The sequence below is a fragment of the Oncorhynchus kisutch genome, linkage group LG5, assembly GCF_002021735.2.
Source record: "Oncorhynchus kisutch isolate 150728-3 linkage group LG5, Okis_V2, whole genome shotgun sequence".
Classification (NCBI taxonomy): Eukaryota; Metazoa; Chordata; class Actinopteri; order Salmoniformes; family Salmonidae; genus Oncorhynchus; species Oncorhynchus kisutch.
The window spans coordinates 73,414,981-73,434,114 of record NC_034178.2 but is presented as its reverse complement, the minus strand read 5'-3'; the positions used below and the strand labels follow the sequence as shown (position 1 = coordinate 73,434,114).

Genomic DNA, 19,134 nt, shown 5'->3' with positions numbered 1-19,134 from the left:
TCGCACTAGTCACTGCCCCATCTCATCTGGACAAGAGGAATACCTACAGTTGAAGTCGGAAGTTAGGTTGGAGTCATTAAAACTCGTTTTTCAAACACTCCACAAATTTCTTGTGAACTAACTATAGTTTTGGCAAGTTGGTTAGGACATCTACTTTGAGCATGACACAAGGCATTTTTCCAACAATTGTTTACAGACAGATTATTTCACTTATTCACTGTATCACAATTCCAGTGGGTCAGAAGTTTACATACACTAAGTTCACTGTCTTTAAACAGCTTGGAAAATTGCATAAAATGTCATGGCTTTAGAAGCTTCTGATAGGCTAATTGACATAATTTGAGTCAATTGAAGGTGTACCTGTGGATGTATTTCAAGGCCTACCTTCAAACTCAGTGCCTCTTTGCTTGACATCATGGGAAAATCAAAAGAAATCAGCCAAGGCCTCAGAACAAAATGTAGACCTCCACAAGTCTGGTTCATCCTTGGGAGCAATTTCCAAACGCCTGAAGTTACCACGTTCATCTGTACGAACAATAGTACGCAAGTTTAAACACCATGGGACCACGCAGCTGTCATACAGCTCAGGAAGGAGATGTGTTCTGTCTCCTAGAGATGAAAGTACTTTGGTGCGAAAAGTGCAAACTCCACAGTAAAAGTCCTATATCGACATAACCTGAAAGGCCGCTCAGCAAGCAACTGCACATGGGGACAAAGATCGTACTTTTTGGAGAAATGTCCTCTGGTCTGATGAAACAAAAATATAACTGATTGGCCATAATGACCATCGTTATGTTTGAAGGAAAAAGGGGGAGACTTGCAAGCCGAATAACAACATCCCAACCGTGAAGCACGGGGGTGGCAGCATCATGTTGTGGGGGTGCTTTGCTGCAGGAGGGACTGGTGCACTTCACAAATGGATGGCATCATGAGGAGGGACAATATATATTGAAGCAATATCTCAAGACATCAGTCAGGAAGCTTGGTCGCAAATGGGTCTTCCAAATGGACAATGACCCCAAGCATACTTCCAAAGTTGTGGCAAAATGGCTGAAGGACAACAAAGTCAAGGTATTGGAGTGGCCATCACAAAGCCCTGACCTCAATCCAAAATAAATGTTGTGGGCAGAACTGAAAAAGCGTGCGTGAGCAAGGATGCCTACAAACCTGACTCAGTTACACCAGCACTGTCAGGAGGAATTGGCCAAAATTCACCCAACTTATTGTGGGAAGCTTGTGGAAGGCTACCCGAAACGTTTGACCCAAGTTAAACAATTTAAAGGCAATGCTACCAAATACTAATTGAGTGTATGTAAACTTCTGACCCACTGGGAATGTGATGAAATAAATCATTCTCTCTACTATTATTCTGACATTTCACATTCTTAAAATAAAAGTAGTGATCCTAACTGACCTAAGACAATGAATTTTTACTAGGATTAAATATCAGGAATTGTGAAAAACTGAGTTTAAAATGTAAAGGTGTATGTAAACTTCCAACTTCAACTCTATGTACGAATGCTGTTCATTCACTATAGCTCAGCATTCAACACCTTAGTACCATCCACGCTCATCATTAAGCTCGGGGCCCTGGGTCTGAAGCCCTGTGCATCTGAGTCCTGGACTTCCTGATGGGTCGCCCCCAGGTGGTGAAGTTAGGAAACAACACCTCCACTTCACTGACCCTCAACACTGGGGCTCCACAAGGGTGCGTGCTCAGGCTCCTCTTGTACTCCCTGTTCACTCACGACTGCATGGCCATGCAAGCCTCCAACTGAATCATCAAGTTTGCAGACGACACAACAGTAGCATGCTTGATTACCAACAATGACGAGACGGCCTACAGGGAGGAGGTGAGGGCCCTCGGATTGTGGTGTCAGGAAAATAATCTGTCACTCAACATCAACAAAACAAAGGAGCTGATCATGGCCAGGAAACAGGAGAGGGAGCACCCCCATATCCCCATCGACGGGACCGAAGTGGAGAAGGTGGAAAGCTTGAAGTTCCTCGGCGTACACATCACTGACGATCTGAAATGGTCCACCCACACAGACGGTGTGGTGAAGAACCTCAGGAGGCTGAAGAAATTTGACTTGTCACCTAAAACCCTCACTAACTTTTACAGGTGCATAGTCGAGAGCACCGTGTCGGGCTGTATCACCGCCTGGTACGGCAACTGCACCACCCACAGCCACAGGGCTCTCCAGATGGTAATCAGGTCTGCCCAACGCATCACCGGGGGCAAACTACCTGCCCTCCAGGACACCTACACCACCCGATGTCACAGGAAGGCCATAAAGATCATCAATGACAACAACCACCCGATCCACTGCCTGTTCACCCCGTTATCATCCAGAAGGCGAGGTCAGTACAGGTGCATCAAAGCTGGAACCGAGAGACTGAAAAACAGTTTCCCATCTCAAGGCCATCAGACTGTTAAATACCCATCACTAGCCAGCTTCCACCCGGTTACGCAGCCCTGCACCTTAGAGGTCACATTCGATTAAAGGTCCCCAAAGCACACACATCCCTGGGTCGCTCGTCTTTTCAGTTCACTGCAGCTAGCGACTGGAACGAGCTGCAACAAACACTCAAACTGGACAGTTTTATCTCAATCTCTTCATTCAAAGACTCAATCATGGACACTCTTACTGACAGTTGTGGCTGCTTTGCATGATATATTGTTGTCTCTACCTTCTTGGCCTTTGTGCTGTTGTCTGTGCCCAATCATGTTTGTACCATGTTTTGTGCTGCTACCATGTTGTGTTGCTACCATGTTGTTGCCATGTTGTGTTGCTACCATGTTGTGTTGTCATGTTGTGTTGCTACCATGTTGTTGTCATGTTGTGTTGCTACCATGCTGTGTTGTCATGTTGTGTTGCTACCATGCTGTGTTGTCATGTTGTGTTGCTACCATGCTGTGTTGTCATGTGTTGCTGCCTTGCTATGTTGTCATGTGTTGCTTCCTTGCTATGTTGTTGTCTTAGGTCTCTCTTTATGTAGTGTTGTCTTAGGTCTCTCTTTATGTAGTGTTGTGGTGTCTCAGGTCTCTCTTTATGTAGTGTTGTGTTGTCTTAGGTCTCTCTTTATGTAGTGTTGTGTTGTCTTAGGTCGCTCTTTATGTAGTGTTGTGTTGTCTTAGGTCTCTCTTTATGTAGTGTTGTGTTGTCTTAGGTCTCTCTTTATGTAGTGTTGTGTTGTCTTGGGTCTCTCTTTATGTAGTGTTGTGTTGTCTTAGGTCTCTCTTTATGTAGTCGTTTCTCTCTTGTGGTGATGTGTGTTTTGTCCTAGATTTTGTATTAAATGTTTAAATTACATAAATGTGTTGCCTTAGGTCTCTCTTTATGTAGTGTTGTGTTGTCTTTAGGTCTCTCTTTATGTAGTGTTGTGTTGTCTTAGGTCTCTCTTTATGTAGTGGTTTCTCTCTTGTGGTGATGTGTGTTTTGTCCTAGATTTTGTATTAAATGTTTAAATAAAATAAATGTATCTCAGTCCCCATCCCCACAGGGATGCCTTTTGGTAGGTCGTCATGTTAAAAAAAGACCTCTGCCTCTATAAATAGCCTTGGGATCAGTGTCCACTTTAATAATGTTTCGATAATGTTTACATACTGCTTCACTAATCTCATATGTATATACTGTATTATATTCTACTGTATTTTATTCAATGCCACTCAGACATTGCTGGATCTAATATTTATACTTTTATTTTTTATTTACCCCTTTTTCTCACCAATTTTATGGTATCCAATTGTTAGTAGTTACTATCTTGTCTCATCTCTACAACTCCCGTACGGGCTCGGGAGAGACGAAGGTCGAAAGTCATGCGTCCTCCGAAACACAACCCAACCAAACCGCACTGCTACTTAACACAGCGCGCCTCCAACCCGGAAGCCAGCCGCACCAATGTGTCGGAGGAAACACCGTGCACCTGGCCACCTTGGTTAGCACGCACTGCGCCCGGCCCGCCACAGGAGTCGCTGTTGCGCGATGAGACAAGGACATCCCTACCAGCCAAACCCTCCCTAACCCGGACGACGCTAGGCCAATTGCCCGGTCGCGGCCGGCTGCACAGAGCCTGGGCACGAACCCAAAGTCTCTCGTGGCACAGCTAGCACAGCTAGCGATGCAGTGTCTTAGGGGCGGATCCTTCAGCGTAACAATGTCTACATTGTACAGTGCCTTGCGAAAGTATTCGGCCCCCTTGAACTTTGCGACCTTTTGCCACATTTCAGGCTTCAAACATAAAGATATAAAAATGTATTTTTTGTGAAGAATCAACAACAAGTGGGACACAATCATGAAGTGGAACGACATTTATTGGATATTTCAAACTTTTTTAACAAATCAAAAACTGAAAAATTGGGCGTGCAAAATTATTCAGTCCCCTTAAGTTAATATTTTGTAGCGCCACCTTTTTCTGCGATTACAGCTGTAAGTCGCTTGGGGTATGTCTCTATCAGTTTTGCACATCGAGTGAATGACATTTTTTCCCATTCCTCCTTGCAAAACAGCTCGAGCTCAGTGAGGTTGGATGGAGAGCATTTGTGAACAGCAGTTTTCAGTTCTTTCCACAGATTCTCGATTGGATTCAGGTCTGGACTTTGATTCTAACACCTGGATATGTTTATTTTTGAACCATTCCATTGTAGATGTTGCTTTATGTTTTGGATCATTGTCTTGTTGGAAGACAAATCTCCGTCCCAGTCTCAGGTCTTTTGCAGACTCCATCAGGTTTTCTTCCAGAATGGTCCTGTATTTGGCTCCATCCATCTTCCCATCAATTTTAACCATCTTCCCTGTCCCTGCTGAAGAAAAGCAGGCCCAAACCATGATGCTGCCACCACCATGTTTGACAGTGGGGATGGTGTGTTCAGGGTGATGAGCTGTGTTGCTTTTACGCCAAACATAAGGTTTTGCATTGTTGCCAAAAAGTTCAATTTTGGTTTCATCTGACCAGAGCACCTTCTTCCACATGTTTGGTGTGTCTCCCAGGTGGCTTGTGGCAAACTTTAAACAACACTTTTTATGGATATCTTTAAGAAATGGCTTTCTTCTTGCCACTCTTCCATAAAGGCCAGATTTGTGCAATATATGACTGATTGTTGTCCTATGGACAGAGTCTCCCACCTCAGCTGTAGATCTCTGCAGTTCATCCAGAGTGATCATGGGCCTCTTGGCTGCATCTCTGATCAGTCTTCTCCTTGTATGAGCTGAAAGTTTAGAGGGACGGCCAGGTCTTGGTAGATTTGCAGTGGTCTGATACTCCTTCCATTTCAATATTATCGCTTGCACAGTGCTCCTTGGGATGTTTAAAGCTTGGGAAATATTTTTGTATCCAAATCCGGCTTTAAACTTCTTCACAACAGTATCTCGGACCTGCCTGGTGTGTTCCTTGTTCTTCATGATGCTCTCTGCGCTTTTAACGGACCTCTGAGACTATCACAGTGCAGGTGCATTTATACGGAGACTTGATTACACACAGGTGGATTGTATTTATCATCATTAGTCATTTAGGTCAACATTGGATCATTCAGAGATCCTCACTGAACTTCTGGAGAGAGTTTGCTGCACTGAAAGTAAAGGGGCTGAATAATTTTGCACGCCCAATTTTTCAGTTTTTGATTTGTTAAAAAAGTTTGAAATATCCAATAAATGTTGTTCCACTTCATGATTGTGTCCCACTTGTTGTTGATTCTTCACAAAAAAATATATAAAAACAGTTTTATATCTTTATGTTTGAAGCCTGAAATGTGGCAAAAGGTCACAAAGTTCAAGGGGGCCGAATACTTTCGCAAGGCACTGTATTTCTGATCAATTTTATTTTATTTATTTATTTATTTTCTTTATGAAACACGGACATTTCTAAGTGACCCTAAACTTTTGAACGGTTTCTTAATTATTTTACTTTTACTTTTTTTGTGAATTGTTAGATACTGCTGGAGCTCTACACACCCACAATAACATCTGCTAAATATGTGTATGTGACCAATACATTTTGATTTGATTTGGCTGGTCATTAACAAACACACACACACACACACACACACACACACACACACAGAACCCCCCCCGCACCTCACCCCTCCACACACACACACACACAGAACCACCCCCGCACCTCACCCCCCGCACCTCACCACCCGCACCTCACCCCTCCACACACACACACACTCACACTCATTAACAAACACAGACACTCATCAAGCCCGGAGGCTGGTGTGAAGTCGTGTGACTCACCTTCTGTGGGTGATGTTTTAAGCCGTTGACAGAGCCCGTCCATGTCCCCGTACTCCTCCTGGATCTTAACAACCGCCTCGCTGCCTCTCAGCTCCATGAGTTCACGCAGCTCCATGACCGAGACCCCAAAGCCCCCCTCGTGGTTACTGCTGACATCGTTTCTTTGGTTCTTAGAGTAATAATCACTGTTGGTCAGGTCCCCCATGATGACTGACTAGCTAGTATTGCTCAGTAACTCGACGAAGAAGGAGTACAAACCTCAGCTTTACGAGGGGGTTGTGTGTGTTGAGAGAGAGAGAGAGAGAGAGAGAGGGATTCTCAAAATGAAGAGGAAGAGGGGTGAATGCCACTGCGTCCGGCAATACCACACGATAAGAGAGAGAGACAGGTGCTGCAGCGCCCACCGACAGACAGAGGGAGAGCTAAATCCTGTTGTCACTTTGAGATACAGAGACAGGCTGAGATCCCTCAGTCAGCGACAGTGTGGAGAGACCATCCAGAGAACACTAAAGGAAGCCAGCTAGACCAGCAACGAGAGGAGCGACGTACGTCCACAGGAGAATAACGATCCCTTCTGGTCTTCTGTTACTGTGGGTCAATCGGGAGCCGCTCCAGATGCATGTTCCCATTCTGCTTCTTCTATCTTCTATCTCCGTCTGCAGTCTGTCAATGTCTGCATTCTGTCTACATGGTGGTCCTCTTCATTACTCCTTCTGAGAGAGAGAGAGAGAGAGAGAGAGAGAGAGAGAGAGAGAGAGAGAGAGAGAGAGAGAGAGAGAGAGAGACAGAGAGACAGAGAGAGGGAGAGAGAGAGGGACAGCGTAAAAGAGAGAGAGAAAGAGAGAGAGAGAAAGAGAGAGAGAGAAAGAGAGAGAGAGAGAGAGAGAGAGAAAGAGAGAGAGGAAAGAGAGACAGAGAGGAGAGGGAGACAGAGGGAGAGAGAGAGAGAGAGAGGAGAGAGAGAGAGACAGAGAGAGAGAGAGAGAGAGAGAGACAGAGAGAGAGAGAGAGAGAGAGAGAGAGAGAGAGAGAGAGAGAGAGAGAGAGAGAGAGAGAGAGAGAGAGAGAGGGACAGCGAGAAAGAGAGAGAGAAAGAGAGAGAGAAAGAGAGAGAGAGAAAGAGAGAGGAAAGAGAGACAGAGAGGAGAGGGAGACAGAGGGAAAGAGAGAGAGAGGGAGAGAGAGAGTCAGAGAGAAAGAGAGAGAGAGGAAAGAGAGAGAGAGGAAAGAGAGAAGGAGAGAGGGAGCGAGAGAGAAGGAGAGAGGGAGAGAGAGAGAAGGATGAGAGTGTAGCAGGCGTTAGCTCTGTGAGTCTATGTCAGTGGCAGTAGTAAAGAGAAGCAACACGGAGCGGTCGTACCGGTGATGAGAGAGGAGCCCAGGCTGCCAGTGCCGCGGAGCCGCATCGTGTGTGAGAGAGAGAAATGAGGACAGAATGGAGAGGAGGGAGGCTGCCTGCGACTGCAGTGGGAGCTGCGCAGAGTGAGTGCTCTGACGCCAGCAACACACACCACAGCATAGCAGAGCCCAGAGAGAGAAAGAGAGAGAAAGAGAGAGAGAGACAGACAGAGAGACAGAGAGAGAGAGAGAATTGGCTATACTAAAACTCTTTAACATCATCCTTAGCTCTGGCATCTTCACCAATATTTGGAACCAAGGACTGATCACCCCAATCCACAAAAGTGGAGACAAATTTGACCACAATAACTACCGTGGAATATGCATCAACAGTAACCTTGGGAAAATCCTCTGCAATATCATTAACAGCAGACTCGTACATTTCCTCAATGAAAACAATGTACTGAGCAAATGTCAAATTGGCTTTTTTCAAATTAACGTCCAACAGACCATGTATTCACCCTGCACACCCTAATTGACAACCAAACAAACCAAAACAAAGGCAAAGTCTTCTCATGCTTTGTTGATTTAAAAAAAAAGCCTTCGACTCAATTTGGCATGAGGGTCTGCTATACAAACTGATGGAAAGTGGTGTTGGGGGTAAAACATACGACATTATAAAATCCATGTACACAAACAACAAGTGTGCGGTTAAAATTGGCAAAAAACACACACATTTCTTCACACAGGGTCGTGGGGTGAGACAGGGATGCAGTTTAAGCCCCACCCTCTTCAACATATATATATCAACGAATTGGCGCGGGCACTAGAAAAGTCTGCAGCACCCGGCCTCACCCTACTAGAATCCAAAGTCAAATGTCTGCTGTTTGCTGATGATCTGGTGCTTCTGTCACCAACCAAGGAGGGCCTACAGCAGCCCCTAGATCTTATGCACAGATTCTGTCAGACCTGGGCCCTGACAGTAAATCTCAGTAAGACCAAAATAATGGTGTTTCAAAAAAGGTCCAGTCACCAGGACCACAAATACAAATTCCATCTAGACACTGTTGCCCTAGAGCACACAAAAAACTGCATGCAGAATTCTGCAAAATTATCCTCCGTGTACAACGCAGAACACCAAATAATGCATGCAGAGCAGAATTAGGCCGATACCCACTAATTATCAAAATCCAGAAAAGAGCTGTTAAATTCTACAACCACCTAAAAGGAAGAGATTCCCAAACCTTCCATAACAAAGCCATCACCTACAGAGAGATGAACCTGGAGAAGAGTCCCCTAAGCAAGCTGGTCCTGGCGCTCTGTTCACAAACACAAACACACCCACAGGACAGCAGCACAATTAGACCCAACCAAATCATGAGAAAACAAAAAGATAATTACTTGACACATTGGAAAGAATTAACAAAAAAACAGAGCAAACTAGAATGCTATTTGGCCCTAAACAGAGAGTACACAGTGGCAGAATACATGACCCAAAATTAAGGAAAGCTTTGACTATGTACAGACTCAGTGAGCATAGCCTTGCTATTGAGAAAGGCCGCCGTAGGCAGACATGGCTCTCAAGAGAAGACAGGCTATGTGCTCACTGCCCACAAAATGAGGTTGAAACTGAGCTGCACTTCCTAACCTCCTGCCAAATGTATGACCATATTAGAGAGACATATTTCCCTCAGATTACACAGATCCACAAAGAATTCGAAAACAAATCCAATTTTGATAAACTCCCATATCTACTGGGTGAAATTCCACAGTGTGCCATCACAGCAGTAAGATGTGTGACCTGTTGCCACGAGAAAAGGGCAACCAGTGAAGAACAAACACCATTGTAAATACACCCATATTTATGCTTATTTATTTTATCTTGTGTCCTTTAACCATTTGTACATTGTTAAAACATTGTATATATAATATGACATTTGTAATGTCTTTATTGTTTTGAAACTTCTGTATGTGTAATGTTTACTGTTAATTTTTATTGTTTATTTCACTTTTGTATATTATCTACCTCACTTGCTTTGGCAATGTTAACACATGTTTCCCATGCCAATAAAGCCCTTGAATTGAATTGAGAGACAGAGAGACAGAGACAGAGAGACAGAGAGAGACAGAGAGAGACAGAGAGAGACAGAGAGAGAGAGAGAGAGACAGAGAGAGAGAGACAGAGAGAGAGAGTGGCAGGACTCCGCTACAGAGGCAATGCAGGGATCTATCTGTCCTGAGGAGGACAATTGCTCAGCACTGAGTCACAGTGGTCTCTGCCCCTCTCTCTCTCTGCCCCTCTCTGGCTCTCTCTCTGCCCCTCTCTGGCTCTCTCTCTGCCCCTCTCTCTCTCTCTGCCCCTCTCTCTCTCTCTCTGCCCCTCTCTCTCTCTCTGCCCCTCTCTCTCTCTCTGCCCCTCTCTCTCTCTCTCTCTGCCCCTCTCTCTCTCTCTCTCTGCCCCTCTCTCTCTCTCTGCCCCTCTCTCTCTCTCTGCCCATTTCTCTCTCTGCCGCTCTGGAAAAAAATACTATTTGGAGATCCAAAACAAGCAAAAATGACTCAAGCCATTATCACCTTGTTTCTGTAGCTGCATTCACCTCAGTCAATAAGAGACTGAACATTCACCTCAGTCATTAAGAGACTAAACATTCACCTCAGTCAATAAGAGACTGAACATTCACCTCAGTCAATAAGAGACTGAACATTCACCTCAGTCAATAAGAGACTGAACATTCACCTCAGTCAATAAGAGACTGAACATTCACCTCAGTCAATAAGAGACTGAACATTCACCTCAGTCAATAAGAGACTGAACATTCACCTCAGTCGATAGGAGACTGAACATTCACCTCAGTCGATAGGAGACTGAACATTCACCTCAGTCAATAGGAGACTGTACATTCACCTCAGTCAATAGGAGACTGAACATTCACCTCAGTCAATAAGAGACTGAACATTCACCTCAGTCAATAAGAGAATGTGCTCTCCACAGAGAGGAAGAGATGAAGCAAGAGGTTTCACTCTCGCCAAAAATCTGTTTATTTTGGACCTAAGCTTGTCGCCTGCCTTCCCACACGGATACCTAAGCATCTCGTCATTAGGAACAGATCTCTTCGCACCATAAAGCCAGCCAGCCAGCCAGCCAGCCAGCCATACAAACAGCCTTCGCTTCCACTCCAAGCCTTTTCAAATTTGATGTCTGATTTTCAACCACCGCAGAGGTCACTATTGGATCTAAAGTTAGGGCCAAATGCAAACAAAACAAAACACTTTTTTGCCATAACCCAGATTTAAATTAATTTATAATGATTAGTCTGAACTGTACACAAATTGAGTGAGTTTCTTGATATATCTTGATATATGGCTTGATGGCAAACTACCACTAGTCTACTATCTACTGACTACCACTAGTCTACTATCTACTGACTACCACTAGTCTACTATCTCTACTATTTCTACTGACTACCACTAGTCTACTATCTACTGACTACCACTAGTCTACTATCTCTACTATTTCTACTGACTACCACTAGTCTACTATCTACTGACTACCACTAGTCTACTATCTCTACTATTTCTACTGACTACCACTAGTCTACTATCTCTACTATTTCTACTGACTACCACTAGTCTACTATCTCTACTATCTCTACTGACTACCACTAGTCTACTATCACTACTATCTCTACTATGACTACTGACTACCACTAGTCTACTATCTCTACTATCACTACCACTAGTCTACTATCTCTACTATCACTACCACTAGTCTACTATCTCTACTATCACTACTGACTACCATCACTGCTGACTACCACTAGTCTACTATCTCTACTATCTCTACTATTACTACTGACTACCACTAGTCTACTATCTCTACTATCACTACTGACTACCACTAGTCTACTATCTCTACTATCTCTACTATCACTACTGACTACCACTAGTCTACTATCTCTACTATCACTACTGACTACCACTAGTCTAATATCTCTACTATCACTACTGACTACCACTAGTCTACTATCACTACTGACTACCACTAGTCTACTATCTCTACTATCACTACTGACTACCATCACTGCTGACTACCACTAGTCTACTATCTCTACTATCTCTACTATTACTACTGACTACCACTAGTCTACTATCTCTACTATCACTACTGACTACCACTAGTCTACTATCTCTACTATCTCTACTATCACTACTGACTACCACTAGTCTACTATCTCTACTATCACTACTGACTACCACTAGTCTAATATCTCTACTATCACTACTGACTACCACTAGTCTACTATCTCTACTATCACTACTGACTACCACTAGTCTACTATCTCTACTATCACTACTGACTACCACTAGTCTACTATCTCTACTATCACTACTGAGTACCACTAGTCTACTATCACTACTGACTACCACTAGTCTACTATCTCTACTATCTCTACTATCTCTACTGACTACCACTAGTCTACAATCTCTACTATTACTACTGACTACCACTAGTCTACAATCTCTACTATCACTACTGACTACCCCTAGTCTACTATCTCTACTATTACTACCACTAGTCTACTATCTCTACTATCACTACCACTAGTCTACTATCGCTACTATCACTACTAACTACCATCACTACTGACTACCACTAGTCTACTATCTCTACTATCTCTACTATTACTACTGACTACCACTAGTCTACTATCACTACTGACTACCACTAGTCTACTATCTCTACTGACTACCACTAGTCTACAATCTCTACTATTACTACTGACTACCACTAGTCTACAATCTCTACTATCACTACTGACTACCACTAGTCTACTATTTCTACTATCACTACTGACTACCACTAGTCTACTATCTCTACTATCTCTACTGACTACCACTAGTCTACTATCTCTACTATCTCTACTATCACTACTGACTACCACTAGTCTACTATCTCTACTATCACTACCACTAGTCTACTATCACTACTGACTACCATCACTACTGACTACCACTAGTCTACTATCTCTACTATCACTACTGACTACCATCACTACTGACTACCACTAGTCTACTATCTCTACTATCTCTACTATTACTACTGGCTACCACTAGTCTACTATCTCTACTGACTACCACTAGTCTACTATCACTACTGACTACCACTAGTCTACTATCTCTACTATTACTACTGAGTACCACTAATTCTACTATCCATTAATTCACAAAGTGTCTCAGAGTATGGTATTTTCAGATATATATTTTTTTACAGAGCGAGGATGACAGTGGAAAAATATGTAGGTCAAAGGGCACTAGACCGTATTCAAACCTCTACCGTCACCATAGACATGTCTAGAGGAGACTGTGAAATGACCTCTAATGACCCCTCTAATGAACACTAGTGACCTCTAATGACCTCTACTGACCTCTACACAAGCCACTTTAGCCTTTTAGATCATGTTTTAATTTCTTTAACAAGGAAAGTCGGTTGAAAACAAATTCTTATTGACAATGACGGCCTACCAAAAGGCAAAAGGCCTCCTGTGTGGATAGCGGCTGGGAGTAAAAATACAAATATAGAATAAAACACACATCACGACAAGAGAGACAACACACCACTACATAAAGAGAGACCTAAGATAACAACATAGCATGGTAGCAACACAACACAACATGACAACACAACATTGTAGCAACACAACATGGTAGCAACACCACATGACAACACAGCATGGTAGCAACACAACATGACAACACAGCATGGTAGCAACACCACATGACAACACAGCATGGTAGCAACAACACAGCATGGTAGCAACACCACATGACAACACAGCATGGTAGCAACACAACATGACAACACAGCATGGTAGCAACAACACAGCATGGTAGCAACACCACAGCATGGTAGCAACACCACATGTCAACACAGCATGATAGCAACACCACATGACAACACAGCATGGTAGCAACACAACAACACAACATGGTAGCAACACCACATGACAACACAGCATGGTAGAAACACCACATGACAACACAGCATGGTAGCAACACAACATGACAACACAGCATGGTAGCAACACAACATGACAACACAACATGGTAGCAACACCACAGGGTACAAACATTATTGGGCACAGACAACAGCACAAAGGGCAAGAAGGTAGAGACAACAATACATCACAGAAAGCAGCCACAACTGTCAGTAAGAGGGTCCATGATTGAGTCTTTGATTGAAGAGATGTTCAATAGAACGGGGTTACAGCAGTGCCTTGCCAAAGTATTCACCCCCTTGCCGTTTATCTACAACCTGTCATTTAAATTGATTTCTATTTGGATTTCATGTAATGGACATACACAAAACAGTCTAAATTGGTGAAGTGAAATGAAAAAAATGTATTACTTATTTTCTTTTAATTAAAGTGGTGCGTGTATATGTCTTTACCCCCTTTGCTACGAAGCCCCTAAATAAGATCTGGTGCAACCAATTACCTTCAGAAGTCACATAATAAGTTAAATAAAGTCCACCTGTGTGCAATCTAAGTGTCCCATGATCTCAGTATATATACACCTGTTCTGAAAGGCCTCAGAGTCTGCAACACCACCAAGCAAGCGGCACCATGAAGACCAAGGAGCTCTCCAAACAAGTCAGGGACAAAGTTGTGGAGAAGCACCATAAAATCCATGATTAAAAAATTGAAATTATATGGCACCACAACAAACCTGCCAAGAGAGGGCCCGCCCACCAAAACTCACGGACCAGGCAAGGAGGGCATTAATCAGAGAGGCCACAAAGAGACCAAAGATAACCCTGAAGGAGCTGCAAAGCTCCACAGTGGAGATTGGAGTATCTGTCCATAGGACCACTTTAAGACGAACACTCCACAGAGCTGGGCTTTATGGAAGAGATTGGAGTATCTGTCCATAGGACCACTTTAAGCCGTACACTCCACAGAGCTGGGCTTTATGGAAGAGATTGGAGTATCTGTCCATAGGACCACTTTAAGCCGTACACTCCACAGAGCTGGGCTTTATGGAAGAGATTGGAGTATCTGTCCATAGGACCACTTTAAGCCGTACACTCCACAGAGCTGGGCTTTATGGAAGAGATTGGAGTATCTGTCCATAGGACCACTTTAAGCCGTACACTCCACAGAGCTGGGCTTTACAGAAGAGTGGCCAGAAAAATGCCATTGCTTAAAGAAAAAGATAAGCAATCACGTTTGGTGTTCACCAAAAGGCATGTGGGAGACTCCCCAAACATATGGAAGAAGGTACTCTGGTCAGATGAGACAAAAATGTTGCCTTTTGGGCATCAAGGAAAACACTATGTCTGGCACAAACCTAACACCTTTCATCACCCCGAGAACTCCATCCCATCATTCCTTCAATTCTGACCAGTTTCCCAGTCCCTGCAGATGAAAAACATCCCCACAGCATGATGCTGCCACCACTATGCTTCAATGTGGGGATGTGTTTCATCGGCAGGGACTGGGAAACTGGTGAGAATTGAAGTAATGATGGATGGCGCTAAATACGAGGATATTCTTGAGGGAAACCTGTTTCAGTCTTCCAGAGATTTGAGAGTGGGACGGAGGTTCACCTTCCAGCAGGACAATGACACTAAGCATACTGCTAAAGCAACACTCGAGTGGTTTAAGGTGAAACATTTAAATGTCTTGGAATGGCCTAGTCAAAGCCCAGACCTCAATCCAATTGAGAATCTGTGGTATGACTTAAAGATTGCTGTATACCAGCAGAACCCATCCTACTCGAAGGAGCAGTTTTGCCTTGAGAAAATGGGCAAAAATCCCAGTGGCTAGATGTGCCAAGCTTATAGAGACATACCCCAAGAGACTTGCAGCTGTAATCGCTGCAAAACGGGGCTCTACAAAGTATTGACTTTGGGGGGATGAATAGTTATGCACGCTCAAGTTTTTGTGTTACACCCTAGAGGGGTGAATACTTTCGCAAGCCACTGTACCGTGCCTGCTGATCGCTGCATCAGACCAAGAAGAACAACCTATCCTTTCCACCCAAAGAGAAATACTAAATCAATATCCTGTTCATGCCCCATTGTCTAGGAATGTCTTAGGCAGTCTTATATCCAGATCAATTACAGTCTAGATCTGAGCTTCATATCTTCACCGATGATGACAGATCAATTACAGTCTAGATCTGAGCTGCATATCTTCACCGATGATGACAGATCAATTACAGTCTAGATCTGAGCTGCATATCTTCACCGATGATGACAGATCAATTACCGTCTAGATCTGAGCTGCATATCTTCACTAATGATGACAGATCAGTTATAGTCTAACTCTGAGCTGCATATCTTCACTGATGATGACAGATCAGTTATAGTCTATCTCTGAGCTGCATATCTTCACTGATGATGACAGATCAGTTATAGTCTAACTCTGAGCTGCATATCTTCACTGATGATGACAGATCAGTTATAGTCTAACTCTGAGCTTCATATCTTCACCGATGATGACAGATCAGTTATAGTCAGTTATAGTCTAACTCTGAGCTGCATATCTTCACTGATGATGACAGATCAGTTATAGTCTAACTCTGAGCTTCATATCTTCACCGATGATGACAGATCAGTTATAGTCAGTTATAGTCTAACTCTGAGCTTCATATCTTCACCGATGATGACAGATAACAGGAGGAGGATGTGAGAGACAGGAAGGTGAGGAATCTTTCTCTCCCTTTTCAATCTACAGAATACATTATCAATGTGTGTGTGTGTGTGTGTGTGTACACGTGTCAGAATGTGTGCCAGTGCAAATTCTGAGTCTGTAATTCCTCATCATAAACCAGGCCTGATGCTGCCAACACGTGTTACGCCATCACAGAGGGCCGTGTGTGTGCCAACCACAAGAGGCTGAGTCCTCCATTCTGCTTTCATCTGTCCCACAATGCATCAGGGATATATCAAGAGCTGATTGGCCAGCACTAGAGCTGCTCTAATGAAAGCTCTGACACAGACACTATGATGGCAGAAATAATATAGACAGCTATGACAGCACTGTGTGTGTGTGTCTGTGTGTGTAATAGTTTACATGAGAAAGCAATCAGAGGAAAAGTAGCAGCCGGTTGAATTATAAATAATTAAATGACTTTTTAAAATTACATTTAATTGGCTCTAATGACCAATCACAGATTGCCCCTTTAAAGACCATAGACAAGTACCAATGAATTAATATAGACATCGACAGGATTAAAGCCACAGTCTGGGATCTGGCATCCCTAATCTAGGGATTTCACATGACTGGGAATATAGATATGCATCTGTTGGTCCCAGATCCCTTATACAAAAAAAAGTATAAAGTAGGGGTGTGGATCAGAAAACCAGTCAGTGTCTGGTGTGACCACCATTTGCCTCATGCAGCGCGACACATCTCCTTCGCATAGAGTTGATCAGGTGGTTGATTGTGGCCATGCCTTATCATTCTGACACATAAGGTTATGGCACTGGGCCTCAGGATGTCGTCACGGTATCTCTGTGCATTCAAATTGCCATCAATAAAATGCAATTGTGTTCATTGTCCGTAGCTTAATCCTGCCCATAACATAACCCCACCACTACCATGGGGCACTCTGTTCGCAACGTTGACATCAGCAAACCGCACGCCCACACAAAGCCATCTGTGAAGAGCACACTTCTCAAGCGTGCCAGTGGCCTACAAAGCATTTACCGACTGAAGTCAGTTACGACACCGAACTGCAATCAGGTGAAGACTCTGTTGAGGACGACGAGCAGATGAGTTTCCCTGAGACGGTTTCTGACAGTTTGTGCAGAAATTCTTTGGTTGTACAAACACGCAGTTTCATCACCTGTCCAGGGCGGCTGGTCTCAGACGATCCTGCAGGTGAAGAAGCAGGATGTGGAGGTCCACGTTACACCTGGTCCCGCGGTTGTGAGGCCGGTTGGACGTAAAACAATGTTCTCTATTCTCTAAAACAATGTTGGAGGTGGCTTATGGTAGAGAAATTAACATTCAATTCTCTAGCAACAGCTCTGGGTGGACATTCCTGCAGTCAGCATACCATTTGAACACTCCCTCAAAACTTGAGACATCTGTGGCATTGTGTTGTGTGACAAAACTGCACATTTTAGAGTGGCTTTTTATTGTCCCCAGCACAAGGTGCACCTGTGTAATGACCATGGTGTTCAATCAGCTTCTTGATATGCCACACCTGTCAGGTGGATGGATTATCTTGGTGAAGGAGAAATTCTCACTAAGAGGGACGGAAACAAATTCGTGCACAAAATTTGGGAGAAATAATGGGGGGAAAATGTTGCATTTTACACTGCCTCATAACAGGTCTAAAGTAGTGCACTACCCCATAGGGCTCTGGTCTAAAGTAGTGCACTACCCCATAGGGCTCTGGTCTAAAGTAGTGCACTACCCCATAGGGCTCTGGTCTAAAGTAGTTCACTACCCCATAGGGCTCTGGTCTAAAGTAGTGCACTACCCCATAGGGCTCTGGTCTAAAGTAGTGCACTACCCCATAGGGCTCTGGTCTAAAGTAGTTCACTACCCCATAGGGCTCTGGTCTAAAGTAGTTCACTACCCATAGGGCTCTGGTCTAAAGTAGTGCACTACCCATAGGGCTCTGGTCTAAAGTAGTGCACTACCCCATAGGGCTCTGGTCTAAAGTAGTGTACCACCCATAGGGCTCTGGTCTAATGTAGTGTACCACCCATATGGCTCTGGTCTAATGTAGTGTACCACCCTCAGGGCTCTGGTCTAAAGTAGTGCACTACCCATAGGGCTCTGGTCTAAAGTAGTGCACTACCCATAGGGCTCTGATCTAAAGTAATGCACTACCCCATAGGGCTCTGGTCTAAAGTAGTGCACTACCCCATAGGGCTGTGGTCTAAAGTAGTGCACTACCCATAGGGCTGTGGTCTAAAGTAGTGCACAACCCATAGGGCTCTGATCTAAAGTAGTGCACTACCCCATAGGTCTCTGGTCTAACGTAGTGCACTACCCCATAGGTCTCTGGTCTAAAGTAGTGCACTACCCATAGGGCTCTGGTCTAAAGTAGTGCACTACCCATAGGGCTCTGGTCTAAAGTAGTGACCTACCCACAGGGCTCTGGTCTACAGTAGTGCACTACCCACAGGGCTCTATATAGTGCACTACTTTAGACCAGAGCCCTATTCCCTATATAGTGCACTACTTTAGACCAGAGCCCTATTCCCTATATAGTGCACTACTTTAGACCAGAGCCCTATTCCCTATATAGTGCACTACTTTAGACCAGAGCCCTATTCCCTATATAGTGCACTACTTTAGACCAGAGCCCTATTCCCTATATAGTGCACTACTTTAGACCAGAGCCCTATTCCCTATATAGTGCACTACTTTAGACCAGAGCCCTATTCCCTATATAGTGCACTACTTTAGACCAGAGCCCTATTCCCTATATAGTGCACTACTTTAGACCAGAGCCCTATTCCCTATATAGTGCACTACTTTAGACCAGAGCCCTATTCCCTATATAGTGCACTACTTTAGACCAGAGCCCTATT

The 19,134-nt window shown here is 43.9% G+C and overlaps 1 protein-coding gene across 10 annotated transcripts in view; it reads right to left on the bottom strand.

Moving 5' to 3' along the window:
• The window catches only part of atp2b2 (ATPase plasma membrane Ca2+ transporting 2), a 206,724-nt gene extending 198,993 nt beyond the window's left edge, over window positions 1-7,731 (bottom strand). For 6 of the 10 annotated variants that reach the window (XM_031825791.1, XM_031825782.1, XM_031825787.1 and 3 more), the window contains exons 1-2: window positions 7,600-7,730; window positions 6,240-6,952 (exon numbers count right to left, since the gene is read on the bottom strand). In XM_031825791.1, coding sequence (XP_031681651.1) covers window positions 6,240-6,444 — 205 coding nt within the window. In that variant the 5' untranslated portion in view covers window positions 6,445-6,952; window positions 7,600-7,730. Of the gene's footprint in view, window positions 1-6,239; window positions 6,953-7,599 lie in introns of all 10 variants that reach the window. The other 4 variants (XM_031825786.1, XM_031825785.1, XM_031825789.1 and 1 more) reach the window with 1 other exon arrangement.
• Between the last annotated feature and the right edge of the window lie 11,403 nt (window positions 7,732-19,134).